Source organism: Notamacropus eugenii, chromosome 3 (genome assembly GCF_028372415.1).
Source record: "Notamacropus eugenii isolate mMacEug1 chromosome 3, mMacEug1.pri_v2, whole genome shotgun sequence".
Lineage (NCBI taxonomy): Eukaryota > Metazoa > Chordata > Mammalia > Diprotodontia > Macropodidae > Notamacropus > Notamacropus eugenii.
In genome coordinates this window covers 129,258,400-129,279,869 of record NC_092874.1, presented here as the reverse complement: position 1 = coordinate 129,279,869, position 21,470 = coordinate 129,258,400, and the positions used below count along the sequence as shown (strand labels likewise).

Genomic DNA, 21,470 nt, shown 5'->3' with positions numbered 1-21,470 from the left:
TCTTACAGTGGAAAGGTCAAGGGTTGGCATTTCATCACTGACAGGGGAAGGCACAGACTACATCAATGCCTCTTATATCATGGTAAGTCATGGGAGCTACTACTGACCCTTCCCCAGGTACCTGTGCTTTATAGAACCAGAGAAGGGGTGGGGACAGGGTGGGAGGATGGGAGTTACACTGGGTACACAGGTTGGAGCAAGATTATCTGATGAGGACACTAACAGGTCTGGGGGCAGATGACAGAATCCCTGAAGGGGATTGCCATAGAAAGCAGCATCTGGAGAGTGAGTGTGTGTGTGTGTGTGTGTGTGTGTGTGTGTGTGTGTGTGTGTGTGTGAGTAAGGAAGACAGAGAGAGAATGGGGAAGGACAATAAAGGGGAATTTCTTGCCTCTCAGCCCTGGTTCTTACCATCTGAGCTGTCAAGCATGACTCCTGGATTAGGATCAGGCTGCCTAAACAGAGCAAAGTGTGTAGAACAAGTAGACACACATCATTCATCACCTAGAAAACACCCATGCCTCTACTGTTGGGACTGGACATACTTTTACTACTAGGTTTACATGGGAATATGAGACCTGTTTCTAAATGAGATGACAAACTTGGCCTGGATTTCAGTGAAAGTGGAAGAAAGTTCTGATCTCCTCAGGCAAAAGGCATTGAGCATTACAGCTGAAAGAGAGGTGGCAGTGGTCCGCTCTCAATGACATCCTTCCCCTGAGAGCATCAGGGCTCACTCCATGGAGCTGGACCATGCTTGGGCCTTTGAAGTCCTGATTACCTTCGAAGATAAAAAGACCTTGCCTTTGGGCAGAGATACTTCAGATTCCATGTCTTCAGAAACTATGAGAGCCTGAAATTTGAGGTGAAATTGCTATTAATGTGTGATCCAGATCAGAGGTGTCAAACATATGGTCCACAAAAATGGTGCCCACAACATTCCTGACCAAACCAGATTAAAATGTAATTGGGAAATACTTAACAAAATAAATTAAAGTACAACAAAGCATAAATAATAACAATATTACCTTTTAAAACTAACCCAGTGTGTGGCTGGCAAGAGTCTTTATGTATGAATTAGTGGGCCCCATTTTTATTTGAATTTGACATCACTAGTCTAGATGACCAATGATATTCGGTGGCACAGTGGATGCCAGCTAGGTCTGGAATCAGGAAGACGGAAGTTCAGATCTGGCCACTGATAACTTAATTAGCCTTGTGACCTTGGGCAAGTTCCTTAACCATTATCGTCCTCAATTTCCTCAACTATTAAATGGGGGGTAATAATAGCCCCTACTTTACAAGGTATTTGGGAGGATCAAATTTGTAAATCATGTAACATAGTTCCTAGCACATAGTAGGTACTTAATAGACACTCATTTCTTTCCTTCCTCCTTTGCTTCCTCCTTTCCTTGCTTCCTCCCTCCCTTCCTTGCTTCCTTCTCCCTTTCTCCCTTCATTTCCTTCTTTCCCTCCTTTCTTCCTTTTTCCCTCCCTTCCTTCTTTCCTTCCCTTTTTCTTTCTTCCTCCCTTTTTTCCTTTCTTTCTTCTTTCCTTCCTTCTTTGTAGAAATTAAGACAAACTGTCCCAATAGACATGTTTGCACTGTAGTTGAATATAAGCTATCTTAGCCTTCTGACAATAAGATAATAAACACAATGTAAAGCCCACATTCCCGAAGCTGCTGCCTACAAACACTGCCATAAATGTGCCATTGTTATCTACTCTTCATTTATTCATTGCTTTATTTAGATAAATGAGTCCTGTAGCAAATGTCCATCATTATATGCAAGCTTTTTCTGTTTTAATTATAGCTCTGCATCTCAGATCTTTGACCAAGTATAAAATTCAAAATATCTCTTTACCTTGGTTTCCATTAACTTGTAAACAGATGTTGTTCTGATAGTATTTGTTGTTCAGTAGGCTTTCTCTGTCATATTCTATCCTTCTTGACTCCATTTGGGTTTTCTTGGCAAAGAGAATGGTTTGCCATTTCCTTTTCCAGTTCATTTTACATGAGGAAGTTGAGGCAAATAAGGTTAAATGACATGCCCAGATTACAGATCTTCTTCACTGCAGGCTAGGCATTCTGTCCACTACACCTTATAATATCTATAATATTATTCAAAGACCTTACTGTATTTTTCTCTTAATTCATTACCTTCTCTAGATGGCTCTCTTGCATAAAAGCTATGATGCTGAATAAAGGTCAATCTGATGACTACCCTGCATTTATAATGTTCAAAAGATTTCTCTCTTCTGTGAATTTCCTCATACTGAATAAAACACAAGCCTCAACTAAAAGCACCCCTATATTGATTTCAGTTTTTATGCTCTTGTCTCTAGCCCTCAGACTTTTGTCTTCTCAGTTAGACATTTTGGTTTTGTAGGGTTATTATCAAAGCAGCGAATTCATCATCACTCAACATCCCCTGCTTCACACCATTAAGGACTTCTGGAGGATGATTTGGGATCATAATGCCCAGCTCATAGTCATGCTACCAGAGAGCCAGAACATGGTAAGGTCTTCCTGCTGTTTTTATAGCCCAGGTTACAAGAAAGCGATCATCTCAAATAGCTTGTAACAAAATTAACAGACATTAATTCAGTTAGTTTTTTGGACCAAAATTCCCTTTTTGGTTACCACTTACCATTCCCTCATAACCATGTATGTCAGCCTTCTCCCTTCTTTGTCTTTATCCCAGGCTTTTGATTGATTGTTTCTCCTTTGTTTTCGAAGAGGACCAATGAATACTCCAGACTATCCTATTCTTAGACTGTGCCCTCTTTAATGACCATTCTGTTGTCAACATATTCCCCTTCTCACAAGACTTGCCCCCTCTCCTGGAATTATTGGTATATATTTTGTGTTGAATTCTCTGTGTATGTGTTGTTCACTCTTCCCCTTTAGAATGTAAAGTCTGTGAGGACAAGTCTTGCCTTATTTTTGTCTTGGCATCCCAAATGCCCAACTCAGTGTCTGACACATGGTAGCCAATTCAGTTTTGTTGAACACACAGCAACTTTTTGCAAGGCATTATGCTAGGCTCAAGAGATTCAAAGACAAAACTGTATCTGCCCTCCCAGAGTTTAGTTTGTCTTCTATTGGAATGAGGTCTTAAAATGAAATAAATACTTAAAGAACTTTTTGACATTATAATGCAAAATATAACACCACATTAAAGCACCTCTCCTCTACAGAGTGTTGGTTGGTTTGTTTTTTTCCCAATTACGAACAGTGTTACTGAATATATGACCTTCTCTACTGTTCTCTGGACTTCGTGATTCCTTTTCCCTAGTCTTAGAAGTATTATAAGATATATTTTGTTGTATTTGAGTTTTTCTCCCTACCTTTTTAAAAAATATATGAATTTTAAAATAGTTTAATTTTCAGTCTTGAAGGCACTCTTTGAGATAATGAGACAGTATTATTTGGGGAATCACTGTGATAGCTATTCCCATAAGCATTCCTACAGACCTCATTTGAAGTAATATAGAAGTATCCTTCCTCAATTTAGGGCATAGCACACACACATTCACACATACATACACATAGACACACATAAACATATATACATACATACATATACATACACATACACATCAAGATTCAGATATTGTCAAGTGTTTTCCATGTGTTAGAAAAGTGGAAGCCCTCACCTACCATCTCCCAAGAGTTGTTTATGGAAACCTCTGTCTATCCCTTTGCGATAGTGAAAAACAGAACATGTAATTCTGGGTTTTTATGTGTCTTTAGAAGGCCTTGGAATCCATTACTCCTGGGGCTCCAAATTCCCTTAGCTTTACACATTCTGCTAACAGTACTGGGACACTGGTATCTCTTTAGCATATTTTGCCATTGTTGACAACAGCAGCAAATGTGCCAGCGTGTTGGAGATGATTGGAGAGCAAAATGACAAGGCGGTGAGGCATGTACCTAAATAACTAATGTCAAGTGCTGCATCTTCTTAAGAGTCTTGTTTTATTCTGCACATGTCAGTATGGCCTTAGAGACAGGGAAGTTTATGAGAGCTAAAATGGGATATAGCAGCAAAGGTTGAGTTGAATTTTTTCTTCCAAGCAATTAGCTTCATTTCACACTATGACCTTTGGGACATGAAAAATTTATATAAATGATGCACTATTAAAACTCCTCGGCTTTCTGTGGAATAGTGCTCCCAGAGCTACAAATAAAGCAGCAAAATCTTATTACTTTTCCATTCCTTGCAGGCTGAAGATGAATTTGTTTACTGGCCAAATAAGGATGAGCCTATAAATTGCGAGAGCTTTAAGGTTACCATGATTGCCGAAGAACACAAGTGTCTCTCTAATGAAGAAAAACTTATAATTCAAGACTTTATCTTAGAAGCTACACAGGTATTGAAGATGTAACTTTAAATGATAAATTTATGGGAACAGAGCTTATCATTTAATGCATCTGATATATACATACACATATGTGTAAGTAGACATTGGCACTTATGCTTATGTGCATGTAGCATATATGTTATACATGCATATATTAAGTGCACATATCTGTATGTCTATATTTGTTTCTATGCATATGTGGGTGTGGCTTGGTGGATAGAGCACCAAGCATGGAGACCTGAGTTCACTTCTTCGTTATATGACCCTGAGCAAGTCACTTGAGCTCTGTTTGCCTTAATTCAATGGGGAAGGAAATGGCAAATCACTCCAGTGTCTTTGCCAAGAAAACCCCATGGACGATACTGGTGTGTAATATTGGTCCACAGAGTCACAAAAAGTGGGACACAGCTGAATGACTGAACAGCAGCAGCAGTGTATATATTAAGTACCTACTCTGAACAATGCTAGGTACTAGAGGGAGCCTAAAAAAAATAAGACAAAGCTTCCTGACACATGGAGCTTATAGTCTAGTAGAAAGACATAGCATATACACAAATAACTGTAAGACAAAATAAATGATGATAACTTTGCTCATTTGTGTGCCCGGAGCAGTGTACTAGGAAGATACTACAAAATTTAAGATACTGTCCCTACCCTAACAAAGGTTATAGTCTGTGATGAAAATGTGACATAGTAATTATTATTACAGTTTATACTGAGATAGTATTCTAAGATTTGCAGAATGCTTTACCTATATTATTTCATTTGATATTCACAACAGCCCTGTGAAATAAATGCTATTATTAAACCCCATTTTAGAAATGAGAAAACTGAGACTGAGAGATGTTAGGTGACTTGCCCTACAAGCATCTAAGGCAAGATTTGAACTCAGGTCTTCCTGGCTTGCCAAGTCCAGGACTCCATCTGCTATGCCAGTTCCAATTATGCTTCAAATAACGATCACTGCAAATTAAACCAAGATGAGAGAGGAATGACGTAAGGTCTGAAGAGTACATCTGGGAATGTCATTTAGAGAATGAGTATACAGGAAGGCTTCCTGGAAGGGTACCATTTAAACCCAGTTTTGAAGAATAAACAGTCAACAAATGTGAAGAAAAAGGGATTGCAGGCATAATGAAGAGTGTAGAAAAAGATAAAGATGTGAAAGCATATAGAAGATATCCAGGAGGGGCTGTGAAGATTTAAGACATGCTAATTGGAAAGTCTGTCCTAAAAACATGAGAAAACCTAATGTCTTCTCAATATCAGCTACTTGGCCAGTTGATTAGCATCCTCTAAAGCTATACTCGAAGTCTCATTGTTAGTGTGCAGGTGGCTGTGGGTTCTCAGTGACTATGGCAGCACAACACGAACTCTGTCAGCTTGGTACTCCCAGTGTGGAAAGGCTTGGGATTCCTAGTGCCCTACTCTGCCCCTTTTGTTCCCTTTCACATGTATCACTTTAACCCTAAGCCTTTGAATCACTGTAACTCAAATACTATTTTCCAATACTCTTTTCCAAAGAAATGCTAATATTTTGGATTTCTCTTTGTAACCTAAAACCTGAATTAATGCACTGTCCTTTACTAGGGACTGCCAACCTTCAGCCTAGGGCTAGCTTGAACTGATCACCCATGGGTTTCCCCTAGGGATTAATTATTTTTTTCATTCCTTCAATACATGCATGGAAGCTCTGGATATGAAGACATTTTTCTATTAATGTCAGAGATGAACTATTTGTAGTGCTCTCTTGTCATCTGATTTAATTATCCTATCACAATTACTGGCTTTTGTACAGTATCTCATGATAAAACAAAATGTCCCACAAAAGATGGTAATTTTTTTCTCTTCTCAATAGGATGATTACGTACTTGAAGTGAGACACTTTCAGTGCCCCAAATGGCCAAATCCTGATAGTTCCATTAGTAAAACCTTTGAGATTATAAGTATCATCAAAGAAGAAGCTTCCAATAGGGATGGACCCATGATTGTTCATGATGAGTAAGTTCTCACTTTTAAATACATTTTTCTATCCATTTCCTTAGAAATGGAAATACAATTGTATACTGTTGTGTTTGTACATGTGTCTGCATGTTAACGTGTGTATATTTTTGTGTGTGTACATATATAGAATATATACACATATATATTCTATATATGGTTCATATAACTGGAAATTTTACAAAGAGATGGCAAAGGGGTATAACCCTTTGCAAGGGCCATCTCCCCTCTTCTCCCACTGGGGAATTCCTCCTGGAACCTTCATTTTGTGAAGGGGTTGAGGCTTACCTGCCTTTAGATTTGACTCCTGGAGCTCTTGATGAAGCCAAGACTAGAGTGTTTGGTAAGCATCTGATTTTGCAACTCCATGGTTTACCTACTGAATGTGATTTTTTATACTACTTGCCTTGGTCTAAAGAAAAAAAGTCTTAGAAAGAGAGGCTATCTAATCTTCATTTAAGACTGATTATACTGGGGCATACATTCAGTATGTATATTGTTTTCCTTTGTTCTTTTGCACCATGATGGATTTTTAGCATGTTTGTGGACCACATAAGAGCAAATAGAACCAGGAATTTGTCCTTAGATAGCTGATCTTCCACTATCCAGATGAGATTGTATTTATTTACATCCCCCACAATATCAAGATGTAAAGCCTACAAGTTTCTATGGAATGTCCCTATTGCCCACTTAACTTGTTGAGGGTTTTCATCCCAGACCACAGCTGTCAGTGTAATAAGGTGAAAAAAGCAGATACATTAAGAAAGGTGATCAATGCTTCTATAGCAAGGTTATATCCCTAGTGAATTGTGAAACATAATATCTTGATGCCTTTTAAGTAAAGCTTTTGACCACTTTCCTTTACAAAGGCATGGAGGAGTGACCGCGGGAACTTTCTGTGCACTAACAACCCTCATGCACCAATTAGAAATGGAAAATTCTGTGGATGTTTACCATGTGGCCAAGATGATAAATCTGATGAGGCCTGGTGTCTTCACAGACATTGTAAGTATACTGGGCATGTATGTATGTGTGTATATATATACATATATACATATATGTATATATATACATATATGTATATACATATACTTTAAAAACCCAATCACCCATCCTTTTAAGGTTTTACATGGTTTAGAACAAGGGGTTTGGATGGTTTAGAATAAAGCTTATTCTGTGAAATTTGGATTCAATCAAAGGACTACATTTGAGGACCTAGAGGGCCACATGTGGCTTCGAGGCCACAGGTTCCCCACCCCTGATTTAGAAATTTACAACTCCTGGAGGATCCAAGTGACAGGAATTAATTTGTTTCCCTGGGGATAAAATGAGAAGATTCCTATGTTAAAAGAGACTTGTTACTTCCTGGGTAGTTGTTTTTACTGTTTATTTTTTTAGAGCAAATAGAAAATGAAAGAAGAGAGAAATTTTTCCTACCAAAGAGAACTTAGGTATTCTACATGCCTAAGCATGGGTGTAAAATCACAGAATTTTTGAGTTGGAAGGGAATTCAGTGGACATCTAATGTAAGCCATAGCTGAGAAAGAATCCTCACTGCAATATTTCCAGTAAGCAGGCATCTAGTCTCTGCTTGAAGCCACGCCCCCACCCCCAAAGAGGCAGTCTTTTCCATCTGGGCATAACACTGAGAGTTAGGTTGTTTGTTTGCTTACTTGTTTCCCTGACAACCAGCTTGAATTGGTCTCTGCAACATCCCTCCAGTGGTCCTGGTTTTGTCTTCTGGGGTCAAACAGAACAAATCTAACACCTTCTATACTTAATAGCCCTTTAAATACAGATATCATCTCCTCCCTATGGTTTCTCTTTCCAGCATTACCAGTGTCTTTCTTAAGCTATTGTGCTCCGCAGTGAACACAGTATTATAGATGTAGTCTGACCAGGGTAGAATGCTGATGTATTTTTACTTCCTTCTTCCTGGAATTTATGCCAGCCCAAGATTTCTCTCTCTCTCTTTCTCTCTCTCTCTCTCTCTCTCACTTTCTCTCTCTCTCTCTCTCTCTCTCTCTCTCTCTCTCTCTCTCTCTCTCTCTCTCTCTCTCTTTTTCTTTCTTCTTCTTCTTCTCCTCCTCCTCTTCCTCCTTCTTCTCCTTCCTATCTTTCTCTTTCCAAAGATGCCTATGGGGAACAAATCCTAGAGAGTCACCCTTCTGATTTTCAGAAGAAACTGAGCCTTGGACATCTGAAACAGCTCTCCAAGAATCACTCAATGAGTTAGTAGGATATTTTAACATAGAAACAAATGTTTCAGGACCGATAGCATCAGTGACACAGATTCAAAAAAGGCCAAGAAAGTGAGCAATGCCTTGTCTCTGTTTCTACTTCCAAGCTTTTGTAATAATCTTAGCCAACATTTATATGGCACTTTAAGATTTGAAAATTGTTATGCTGTGTGATGTGTGTGCCTGTATATGTGAGTATATGCTGGCTATTAATTATCTTGCTTGAGTCACACAACTCAGGGAAGGAGGTGTCATTATTATCTCTGTTTTATAGATGAGAAAACTTAGGCTGCAAGGATAAGTGAATTACCCAGGGTCACACTAGTAGTAAGTATTTAAGTCAGGATTTGAAGTCAGGTCTTATTGACTAAAAGTAAGAGCTTGATAATTTCTAAACAGAGCTTTTTTTCCTCTTTCCTTCCACAAAGGAACCTGTTTCCTCATCTGCAAAACAAACATGTTAAAGTAGATGGTTTCTAAGGTTTCTTCCAGATATCGCTTAAATTTCTGAAGTTACAAATAAATGACCTATCTACAGATCTGGATCAAAAAGAAATTTGAATTCTATTAAATGGAGCTTTCTTGTTTGTCAGTGGTAAAAATCATCGTTGACCCACATTAACAAGTCCTGTGAAGAACTTGGGTCTGAGAAGCAAGACATTCTACCTCTTTTGTTTAATCTCTTTGAATTTTCTTTGGACTGATACTTAGGCAGTATCTATTTGACCTCAGCATGCCTGAAGACATTTCACTATGCCAAGAAAATGTACAGAATGCTTATACCCAGAGGCTATGCTATTTCCATGAATGTACCCAAGCTGGTCACAAGACAGTGATGTCATTATGAAATCTACAAGATAACCAAAAAAATGGGTCTTCCCAATGATAGCTACATGAGAAAATAAAATCAAACATTTATTACATAATCTCCACATATATAGATTCCTTAACCTGGATTCTAAAGTAGCCAAGTCAAATCAGGAAGAAATAGTAGGCCAACAGAATTTTTAAGAATGTTCCCAGATACTTGGAAAAACCAGGTATGCCGAATCCAAAGAAAGGCTTAGCTGGAAGTGTGAGCAAAAGGAATTATGGACAAAATTGGTGGGCATAAAAGTTGAAAAATTCACTCAGCCAGTTTTGTCTACAATTCTAAATGATTTAATTTGTTTAATTGACTTTTTGACTGAACTGATTTTTTTTTAAGTCTACTTGTGGTTTGGAGAAACAGTCCCACGTTTTCCTACAAACCACAAGCTGATTTAGCAGGCTAACAGTGGAAAAGTGACTATTACAGATAAATGAGGCTAATGAAAATTATCACAGCCCAGTAATTTTGCAATTTACAATCTTTAAATCCTCCAAAATGAGACTTTAATTCAGAACTTAGTCATCAGCTGAAAATGTGAGAATTCTTCCATGACTTTATGAAAACTTCAGACAAGATTGAGTTATACTCAAGATGCTCCCAACTACAAGAGTATTATGACTGAAAATGTTCCCTAAGTCATTTATTTCAGTTAAAGAATTACTAATGAAATCTGTTCCAAGGGTTTTTTTCCCCTTTTTTTCCGCCCTTGATTGGGGGTTGGGGAATAGAAAGGTAAAAAAATTAATTCTAATTAATTGAAGAAATTAAAATTAATTTTAAAAAATAATTACTAATACACATACTCACTGGCCCTCTTAAAGATCATTTGCAATGTCTTCACGTTATATCCTTCTCTATTCCCTAGGAGCAGTACCAGTTTTTGTACAAGGCTATCCTCAGTCTGGTTAGCACCAGGCAAGAAGAAAATCCTTCCACATCACTCGACAGCAATGGCACAGCTTTACCTGATGGAAACGTGGCAGAGAGTTTAGAGTCTTTAGTTTAACCCATCGAAACAATTCCTACAGTTGAGCATTATTGCTTTCATCCTTAAATTATATGGGAAAATCTATCCCATCACCAACGTCATCTGTTTACTTCCCATCAAGCGAAAGTACTTTTGATGGTGTATAATCTTACTGCCAAGCTGACATCATTAATAATGTGTGCCTTTTTGCAAGATTTCTTGTAATCCATGTTATGTCTGAACTAAATCGATTGAATTTTACAGTGTTTCTATTAACAGAATTGTGGTGGTGTTTTTGGTTTTTTCAGTATTAGTTCCCAACCATCAGGTTTGATTTTAACTGAAAATCTAAATTTAGAGACACTAGAAGTTCTCGAGGACTTATAAACGCTTTTGTTTGTAGGGTCAGATTTATGGCTGTATTTGTAGCAATCCTCATTGTTTGCTGGAAATAGAACTTTTAATATAGTCTATTGTAAATAAAATACTGTTCTGTAATATTCAACATTTTACATCTGCAGCATTTGCCTACAGTAGAAATAATCTGATACTTACTGTACATACTGCCCTAGTGACTATTCCATGGACCAAATTTATATTTATAATTGTAGATTTTTATATTTTACTACCGTCAGTTTTCTAGTTCTGTGTACTTGCATTGTTAAAATGATATAGTTCACTTTCTGTTTTTACTTCAAGTCTTCCGATACCTTATTGTGTAGCTAAGTGATTAATCATATTCCAGCATGTAATTTTAACTTTTTTTGTGGAAAATAGAAATACAACTGTTTTGAAATGAGACTTTTTAAGACAATGACATCTTACTTGGCGTCATTTAAATTGTTTTTACCTACAGTGTTGCAAAAATAAATATCAATATTGTTGTCAGTTCACCTTTCATTCCTGTCACATTGGTCAAGAGGCAGAAGTGGATTGTGGGTATATGAAGGGGAAACCCGGGAACAAACATTCAAGGCTTGAGGATTCAGGAAAATAGCCAGGGGCCGGAAGTAAACAGGCAAGCTGAAACCAGAGTGCACAAGCAAGGGTCAGAATGAGCAGTGGTCAGAAGCCAAGTTGGCAAACAACAACCATGATGACCCAAATAAATGCCCCAGAATAAAGCGGGTGGGAAATACAAAGTTTAAGCAAACAGTGAGAACCTGGAACTACAGGCACTTCAGAAGCAAGGCTTGTTTCAGGGCTACAGGACAGCACCAGTAGTAATAAAAGGCCTTTGATGGTTGATGTAGTAGCCATTTCCCAAATGTGACTAGCATCCCCCTAGAATGGAATGGCAAGTGCTCAGAGGTGGATCCTAGATCCTGACCCTCAGCCGCCACACATAGCAGAGTATGCAACTAATTAATGTTGTAGAAGGGGCAATGGATAGAGCACTGGACTTGGAGTCAAGAAGACTCATCTTGTTGAATTCTCATTCAGACATTTACTAGTTATGTGACTGACCTTGGACAAATCGCTTGACCTTGTTTGCCTTTTCATCTGTAAGATGAGCTGCAGAAGGAAATGGCAAACCACTCCGGTATCTCTGCCAAGAAAACCCCAAAAGAGGGTCACGAAGAGTCAGACACAACTGAAGAACATTTTGGAAATGGTATACATTTTTCTTACTGAGAGCTTGAAGTAGTAGGTCACACTATATATTCATTTCTTTTCTGTTTAGCCTCCTGACCTGGATAAACTTCACTATCTCTGCGAAGTAAACGTTTGTTATGAGTTCTAAATGCACATTATTACACATCATTAGCCAAACGTTTAGAGAATGTAATCCATTCCCTTCAGCAAGAACCCCTCAGGGGCATCTAATTATCTGAGGAGCCATAGTTTAATTTTCCTTAAATCCTTAAAACAATTAATTTTACTCTACTTGAATAAAAAAAAATGTATAGCCATCAAGGACTTAGAAAGAGGTTGAGGAGGTTTTTGGTTTTGTTTTTTAAATCAGATAGAAGGTCAGACTCCAGAGAAGTCCAGAACAGAAGCACTGCTCTATCATTTTATTTCTCAGTGTCCTGGGGTTGAAGCTAAAGAGGTCAGTTTTGAATTCCTGGTTGTTTTTTTTTAACCTCATTTCCTAATCCTCTTGCAATCCTTCCCTCACCACCCACAATGTTTGATCACAAGCTGATTTGAACCAGTACTACATGTTATCTTAATTATCTTGTCTACTAATTTTCCCTATCCTTTGTCCCAGAGACACCAGCTCCGCTGCGTAGGATAGACAGATTTTTTTTATACTTTACAGTGACTTATTAGAGTCTCACTGCACCTTTTCCAAGGGAAAATAATCATGCAGTTAGCAAGTATGATAATTAAGTATTTCCATAGACAAACTATAGTAATTAAATCCTGCAATGGAGAAGGCAAAAAGGACTCTTACTCCAGAAATAGTCTCTCTCAATCCTCCCTCCCTAAAGAATAAAACAATTACACAGATGGTCTTGAAAAAAATAAAATCAAGAAGTCTGGTGTTTTTCCAAGATTCCTTCCATCAATTCCCATAATCTCATTCATCATCTTATCATGATGACAAATTATTTAAAACCTAAGTCCTGAGGATAATCATTTTACTTACCCATATTGGTTTTTAACTAGGAAAAAATAACCAAAAAGCAAGATATCACTGCTAATCTTCCTCAACCTATGATGGATTTAGAAAATTTAATGAAAGTGTGTCAGTTCTAACAAATACTCAGCCCAAAGCCATATTGTAATTATATTTTTACTGTAATACCAACAAGTACCTACAGTTTTGTAAACTAGGTCAGTTTCAGAAAAGATGTTCTTCACAGACTGTTTTCAGTCTTAAATAATCTCCAAGTATCCTGTAATTCCAATCAAAAGATATTCAAAGGGGGTAAAATCAACCTAGACTTTAAATAAATTATTGGGATATCTATACACCAGACAACTATTGTGAAGATCCATTTCCCTTGAGTAAAACTGGTTGCATAATATACTTGTATCATATGTAAATGGTATGTAAGTATGTAATATTAATTATAGTATAAGTTAACTACCAGGTTAATATAATCTCATAATTATACTACATAATTATATAACATACATGACACACAGTAAGATGTACATCAGAATTTTCACTTTAGGGATTTTCCACCCCTTCACCCAAATAGGTAGCATGCTTAAACATTCAGAACCATTTCTCTAAGAAATCATTCTAATAAAATGAAAGTGAGAGATGTGTCTTAATAAGCTCATAAATGCAAACTCTTATTAAAATTTTATTTCATCTAACAGAGTACATAGCCTCAGGGGAAAAAGAAAACCAACCTAGATGAAACCTGTCAAAACAGATAACACATTTCCTGTTATTAAAAACCTCAAATACTACTATCCACTCACTGGCTAATTTGTGAAATGTTCTGTACAAAAGGTCTCCTCCTCATTAGTACAACATTAGAATTCTACCATGGATGCATTAAATATTAAGGCATAAAAATGAGTCATGATCAGTGAAGTTTGACTTCACTAGCTACTTTTTCCTCAACCTTTTGCATTCTGGCTTAACTCAATGCTATTTCATTGCAATTATTTTCTGAAAGGTTGCTAATAAAATAATTGCAAACCCAATGACCTTTATTCAGTCAAACAGCCTCCTTGACCTCTCTGTAGTGTTTGACACTGTTCATCACCCTTTCCATATGGATGCTTTTTTTCAATTAATTTCTGATATATCTCTTCTCTCCTTAAATTTCCCTCAATGTTCTCCTTTCACCAAAGGCTTCTCCTTAGTCTAAAAGGGTCAGGGTTTCCCATTGCATCCTGGGCCATCTCCAGTCATCCTGATGAATATCTGGCCCCTGGACTCAGATAGCTCAGGAGGAGAAAGTGAGGCTGGTGACCTTGCACAGCCCTCCCTCAAATCAAAGTCAACTGCAAGTCATGTCATCATCCTGATGTCATGGTCCTCTTTGAGAATGAAGGACAAACACAACAACAACAGCTACCTTCCTCTTCTGAATTGTAAAGATGGCTGTCGGCCAAAAGTGTGTCCTTGGTTTTCTTTTTCTCTCTACAACTCCTTTTCCTTCTCCATTTGCAATCTTACTTGGTCCCATGATTTCAACTGTTATCTCTATGTATATGATACATCTTCAGTACTGATCTATCCCCACATCCCCAACTTTTTATGGTAAATCTTTACCCAACTATCCCCCTAACACTTCAAACTCAAAAATCTAATAAGCTTTCCCCATGCTTTTCCCCTACTTTTCTATCTCACTTCATTAATTTTCATTTGCATTGCCCTTCTCCCAGGCTTTGCATATTCAAAACCATGGAGTTGTCTTCGACTTTCCTTGTCATTAATCAATGAACTACTCAAGATTTATTTGTTAAGACCTATTATGTGCTAGGCTAAGTGTTAGAGACACAACCAAACAGTCTCTACATTCAAAGAACTAACATTTTATGAGGCTGACAAAAATGTGCCTACATAGGTATGTGCCTTTAACTCAAAGGCTACCTTCTATCTCTTCTCTATTTATCTTGTATGTGTTAACTTAAATTATATAGAAGGTATGACATCCAATACAGCATATGCATCCCCTTCTCTTTTTCTGAGCTTATGACCCTAACCTACACTTAAGTTGGCAGGCCTGAGAGGTTTTCCAAGGAGATTGGGAATAATCCTGGTGTCAGGGAAATACATTCTGAATTATAACACCTGAGTCTCTACCACTGTGTTCCCTACTTACATGAATCAGTTCCAACATCATTAATTCTTAAAAATGAAATATTTAATGAGAAAACAAAAAGAAAAATAATCACGACTTGACATTAAAAAGAAGGCAACATCAGAAATAAAAGATAAGCCTGAAATACTAGAAATAATCTAAAAATAAGCCTATCCACAAACTTAGTTCACAATTTCCAACCAATCTATATAGTATCCATGGAGGAAAGTGGTCACATGCAGAAATATAGCAGTGAGACAAATGAGGAGGGAAACTCATATGCCGGAGACAACTCAGAATTCTGGACTAACAGGCTGGATGTCAGGGATGCCTTTAAAGAACTGTATGTACCACGTGGCCTTTGTCAAAAAAAAAAATTGATATTATCTATACTCTCCATTTTGGGAACGTGTCTGCCAGAAACAACATTTGCTAACTTAGCATGATTCCAAAATCCAAGCTTTTCTAGGTTACAGGAAGATTTCCAAATGGGCAGAGTCCACCGCCACTGCTCCTGTTCCTTTGGGTATATTTTTCTACTCCAAGACATTTTGAAGTAACATTTATGGGACTTATGAAGCAGAGAAAGTTATAATGAGTTAAAATACAGAGTTGGATTAACGTTCAGATTGTCACTATTTGAGGTATTGGATCTCTTCCTTGACCATCAAGAAGTGAAAGGACTTCCTTCTGGTGATCAGTATCTTAATCCTTGAATGAATCGGGTGGATCATGGTGCCAGTCGTTTCAGGTAGGTGAGGAGGAATGATGTTATCTGGACAAGGAAGAATGATACTATCTAAGTTGAGTTTCTACCACTGATCCATTTCCTGGGGTAGTAGTTTTTGTTCTAACCACTTTCCTGAAGGGAAAAGTTTAGAAATTGTGTCAGGATGGAGCAAATATGTATTTCTCAACCATTTTAGAGGAAGTAAAAATGAGACTTCCCCATTCTCTTCTGAAGCTCTCTGCTCTCCTGAATGAAGTTACTTCTTTCCTTCTGAACTGGTGAAGTAGTTATGCTCTTCTGGCTTACAGAGGTCTTAAACTTGAGATTTTGCCCAACTTCCTGTCTTCTCCTTTGATTAGACACTGAGGCAGTGACTCTCTTTTTGTGAAAAGCAGTTTCCATTAATTCTGGGATCTGCAAAGTCATTCAGTTTTCTACAGTATATTTCCTCCTCTCAAGTCATAGTAAAGGCCAATAAAGGAAGGGTTTTAGAGGCTATAAGAAAGTACAAGAAAGCCAGCTCTTTATATAGCACAGGATGCTATTTTTGCCAGTTATCTCCCAACAGTGAAGCTTTTTCTAAACAGATTAGCTCCCTCCATCAACTACAGAGACTTACTATTCATTTGTTATCAACTAAAATCATTTTCCGTCAGGTCTTCCTTTCTGTTGACTTCAGTCACCTTCTCTTAGCTTCTCTTTATCTGACTTCTGTGTTCTTTCACAGCTTGTCTTTGTCCAGGGTTGCGGAACTTGTGGTCTCAAGGCCACATGTGGCTCTCTAGGTCTTTTAAGTGTGGCCGTTTAACTGAGCCCAAACTTCACAAAACAAATCCTCTTAATAGAAGGATGAACTTAGTCCTCTCAGTGGGCTGAGCTTATCACATTTCTCCTAATGCCTCAAACAGGGCCTCCTTTAACTTAAACTGAGAAAATTTCAGACCCACATTTCTGTCACATATGACAGAAATAGTCCATATGCCATTTTTCCATACTCCTTAAATTGTTATTTGATTTAGTTTCCCAGCAAATAGCTACAAAGACCTGAAAACAGTCATAATCATATTATTCTGGGAAACAATGCCCTGTAACCATTTCTAGTCTCAGTTAGTATCTGTGCCTCTGGCATGCTTTCCCACAAGTCTTCCCAGTACTTTGATCCAAGGTCATATTTTCTCCCAGGTTCTCAGAACTGTAGCTAGCTGGGTTTCCTCAAGTGATTTTTCTCCCTTTTTCTCACAGAATGTTCATTTTATGTCCCTTTAAGGAAATAAAAGTCCACATAAGAAAGGAGGAGTACCTTACAGTTGTCTCCCTCATTAGATTATAAACTCCTTGAGAGCAGGAGCTGTTTTTGCTTCTTTGTAGCCCCAGAATTTAGCACAATTCTTCACATCTATGTGAGCTTAAAAAAAAACATGTTTATTGACTGCTATTGGGGGCAAAGGGGAGCAGGGAGAAGTTGCACTAATAGCTGAATGGAATCAAGAAGGATCTCATTTAGAAAGTCCAATTTCAACAGATTCTTGAAGGTAACTAGAGGTTCTAAAATTTCAGACTGAGGAGGAAGTACCTTCCAGACAAGCAACAACCAGTGCAAAGAGAGGAAGGTGATGTGGAATATCAGTAAGAAGGTTAAGTTCTGATGAGTCTACCATTGTGAGATTTCTTCCATCAGTTTTCTTATTTCTTTCCTCACTACCATCCCTCCAGTTTATCCAGGTCCTTGTTACCACTTTCCTGAAATTTAAGGGGTTTTTTTGTCTTATTCTTTTTTTAATTTTGCCATGTAATTCCACTGATCTACTAAACTATGGAGAGAAAACTTCCTCTACCAAAGCAGATCTGCACCTGCTTGTAGGGTCTTAGAGAGTTGCCTTGAGCACTGAGAAATTAAAGGACTTGTGTGGGATCATGCAGCTGGTATGCATAAGAGGGATAACTAGAATCCAGATTTTCTTAAGTCTAAAACCTTATCTAACAACTACCCCCACGTTATCTCTTTCTCCACCCTTCTGTCATGATCCCAGCCCAACCTCAAGGTTTTTGGACCCTCCAGGCTCAGAGTGAATGAGAATAGTAACAGTTTCTCTTTGAAACAACAGCTCTGAGGCTCCTGCCCCTCCCAGTGTTACTTATCTATTTCTTTTCTTTTTAAAAAATTATTTTTCTATTTTTAACTAATTTTTTTCTTTTCTATTAAAAGGGCCATCTCCCTGACTACTTTTTAAAGAGGCATATTCATTGAATGGGAATTACCTCACTTTGAGTACCTTGGCCTAAAAGGCCAAGATCTCCCATTGCATCCTGGGTCATCTCCAGTCATCCTGATGAATATCTGGTCACTGAATCTGGATGACTCAGGAGAAGTGGGGCTGGTGACCTGCACAGCCCTCCCTCACTCAAAACAAAGTCAAGTGCAAGTCACGTCATCATTTCTCTGATGTCACGGTGCTCTTCAAAAACAAAGGACGAACACAACAATATCTAGCCATATCAACTCTCTGCTCAGAATTCTTAGATACATCCCTATTCTTCACCAAGTCAAGCTAAAATCTTTAGTCCATCATTCAAGGTTCTATACTACATGTGACATTCACCTTTTCAGCATTATCTCATACCCTATCTCTACCACATTCCCTGTGTTTCTGTTCAACTGGACTACTCATCCTCTATAAGGCCCCCCTTGGAGGCCATCCTTAGTCCTGGTCTATATTTTGCTACTGGACCAAAATGACCTTGGAATAGAAACTAAGGCTGGTGATTTTGTATAGCTATAGTTCACTTTAATCAAATTCACTTGCAAGTCATGTCCTCACCACCCTGATGTCCCAGTCCTCTGTGAGAACAAAGGACAAACTATAGCCTTCCCTCTGTTAATTGTTTCTTATTTATCCCAAATATAGCTTGCTTTTATATATTTGTGTTTTTAGGGCCCAATTAAATTTTAAGTTCCTTGAGGGCAGGGACTGTCTTTTGCCTCTTTTTGTACTGCCAGAGCTAGGAATTGTACTTTATGTATCAGGGAAGGAGAAGGGGGAATTAAAGCTTTGTTTTGTTTTAAACAAGGAACTAATGTGATCAAAGGAGTATTTTCAAAAGATTAGACAGTGGGGGCCAGGGTTTCAGTTGCAAGACAAATATAGGAATGGAGTAAATGATATTTGAATTAGGGTGCTTGCAGTCAGAATGGAAGAAGAAGGATAGATGTGAGATTTACAAAGAATGAATTTGCATAACTTGGTGACTGGTTGGGAGTGGAAGTCAAGACAGTAGATGTTAGCCTGTCCCCAATAAACTCCTTCAGAACTTCATAAAGAGAAGGCACTGAACCTTATAAGCTTATACAACTCACATTTTGATTTTTGAAGTAAATCTCTCTCTGAATATGCTGGGAGAATCAGTAGAGATGTGAGAAAACCTAGATATATACTCAGCCTTATAAGTATTTGCATCTGTGCATGTGTAGGGAACAGAGAATGACTCTATTACTCAATTATCTTCCTTTTTGTTTTCACTATGTAAATATCTTGGGGCAGCTAGGTGGTGCAGTGGATAGAGCACCAGTGCACGAGTCAGGAAGACCTGAGTTCAAATCTCAACTCAGACACTTGACACTCACTAGCTGTGTGACCTTGGGCAAGTCACTTAACCCCAACTGCCTCATCCTGGGTCACCTCCAGTCATCCTGATGAATATCTGGTCACTGGATTCAGATGGCTCTGGAGGAGAAGTGAGGCTGGTGACCTTGCACAGCCCTCCCTCACTCAAAACAAAGTCAAGTGCAAGTCATGTTATCATTTCTCTGATGGCATGGTCTTCTTCAGCAACGAAGGATGAACACACTTAGATATCTTAATTAAATGCTGTTGATATTGCGGAAAGAAAAAAAGTAGTGAAGACAAGAATGAAGAAGGGTTTAAAGTTTAAAAATTGAGTACCGAAAAAAAGATGATATTAACCAAAAGAGGAAGTTTAAGATGGGAAGATAGTTTGGGGTGAAATGATCAATTTAAGTATAATGAGTTGAATGCTAAAGTGATGGTACTGTTTAGAAGACAGTTGGATAAGCAGGACTGGCATTTGGGAGAGGGGTTAGTGCCAAAGACACATGTAATATTCAAGCCAAATCAGAGAAGGGACAACTGAGACTAAATGAAAAAATAAAAAAGTGAAAGATCAAGAAGAGAACCTTGAGAGACATCAAGAGTGAGTGGGTAGGTAGGGGGAAGGGAAACTTCCAAAGGAGGAAGAAAAAATTCAGGATATAGGAGAAAAACCAGGATTGTGTAAGTATCATGGGAGGCACAGAAGGAGAAAATGTCAAGATGGAGTGGTAAAGTGTCAAATGATGCATAGGTCCAAGGGGATAAAGACTGGGAGCGTGGAGGGGGATGGCACAGATCTGTCAATAATATGGTTGCATTCCAAAGAACAGTTTCAGTAGAACAACTGAGACAAAGCAAGATTTTTCCAGCTACCTCCTTAGTAAACTTTTACTTCCAAAAGTCCTTTCTTCTTAAAACCTAGGAGTCCCCTCTCTTCCACTACAATTCTCCCTGGTTCTCAGTTCCTATCAATATGATATAAAACTATTTTACCCTTGCTCAATAGAATTGGGGTTAGAAAAACCCCATGTAAAGGGGTTATATAATATGTGGGTGGTGAGGAACAGAGATTGGCGATATATATAGGTTAAAGACTTAAAATTTAAAATGTTATGCTTATATAGTACTCTAAGGTTCACAAAGACACAAAGAAACTGTCTCTGAAATAGGTAGTTCAGGTTAAAAAAACGAAACAACAAAACTGTCCCTGAAGTAAATGTCATCAAGATACAACATGATTTAACAGTAAGAAATTACCCTTCAATTCACCTCTTTCCAAAGATCCTAACCATTCTTGTCTGTTGAACTGAAAACCCTACATATCCTGCCAAATCACTCACGAATAGCCTCTGAAAGAAATGAAAATATAAAGTGGCCCTCAGCCCTCTGGTCCTTTTTCTTCATCAGTGATGGTGGCAGAGATGTTGAGAGGGGGTAAAGGACTCCTTGGGTCTAAGAGTACACAAAGAAACTATGAAAGCTAAACTTCATTGTGCTCTCCAGAAGAGATAGTATAAAATCGTAGCAACACAAGGACTTGGCAGAGGACAGGAGTGGTAGTGAAAGCGTGTCTATGACACCATTTCTTTTCCCTTACCAGTTCGCTCTACAAAGGCTGGGAGTCAGCAGTATTTTGTTGTGAAACCAAGAATTGTGATTTTCAATCAATCAAGTATTTAAGTGTCTATTATGTGCCACTAGGCACTGGATTTCTGGCCATGTATTTATTTAAAATAATAAAATTGCACTATGTCAAAATTTGGATATATCACTATATCAAAAAGATTTTGCTATAAAGGGAATGTTGAATTTCATTAAACACTGTAATGGCTGAAAAAGACACAGGTTAACATTACCTTTTCCCAAGAATTTTAGAACTGTGCATGCTTTCAGTACATTCTTTTTTACAGTTGAAGAGATCCAATTAGTTCTAGAACAGAGTTTTCCAGCTACCTCCTTGGTAAACT

General features: G+C 38.0%; 1 protein-coding gene across 3 annotated transcripts in view; it reads left to right on the top strand.

Annotated features, from left to right (window-relative positions):
* The window catches only part of PTPRZ1 (protein tyrosine phosphatase receptor type Z1), a 234,360-nt gene extending 223,020 nt beyond the window's left edge, over positions 1-11,340 (top strand). For all 3 annotated transcript variants that reach the window (XM_072652894.1, XM_072652893.1, XM_072652892.1), the window contains 6 exons: positions 9-82; positions 2,391-2,519; positions 4,231-4,377; positions 6,227-6,369; positions 7,239-7,374; positions 10,346-11,340. In XM_072652894.1, the coding sequence (XP_072508995.1) occupies positions 9-82; positions 2,391-2,519; positions 4,231-4,377; positions 6,227-6,369; positions 7,239-7,374; positions 10,346-10,486 (770 nt within the window). In that variant the 3' untranslated portion in view covers positions 10,487-11,340. The remainder of the gene's footprint in view (positions 1-8; positions 83-2,390; positions 2,520-4,230; positions 4,378-6,226; positions 6,370-7,238; positions 7,375-10,345) is intronic.
* Positions 11,341-21,470: the final 10,130 nt, after the last annotated feature.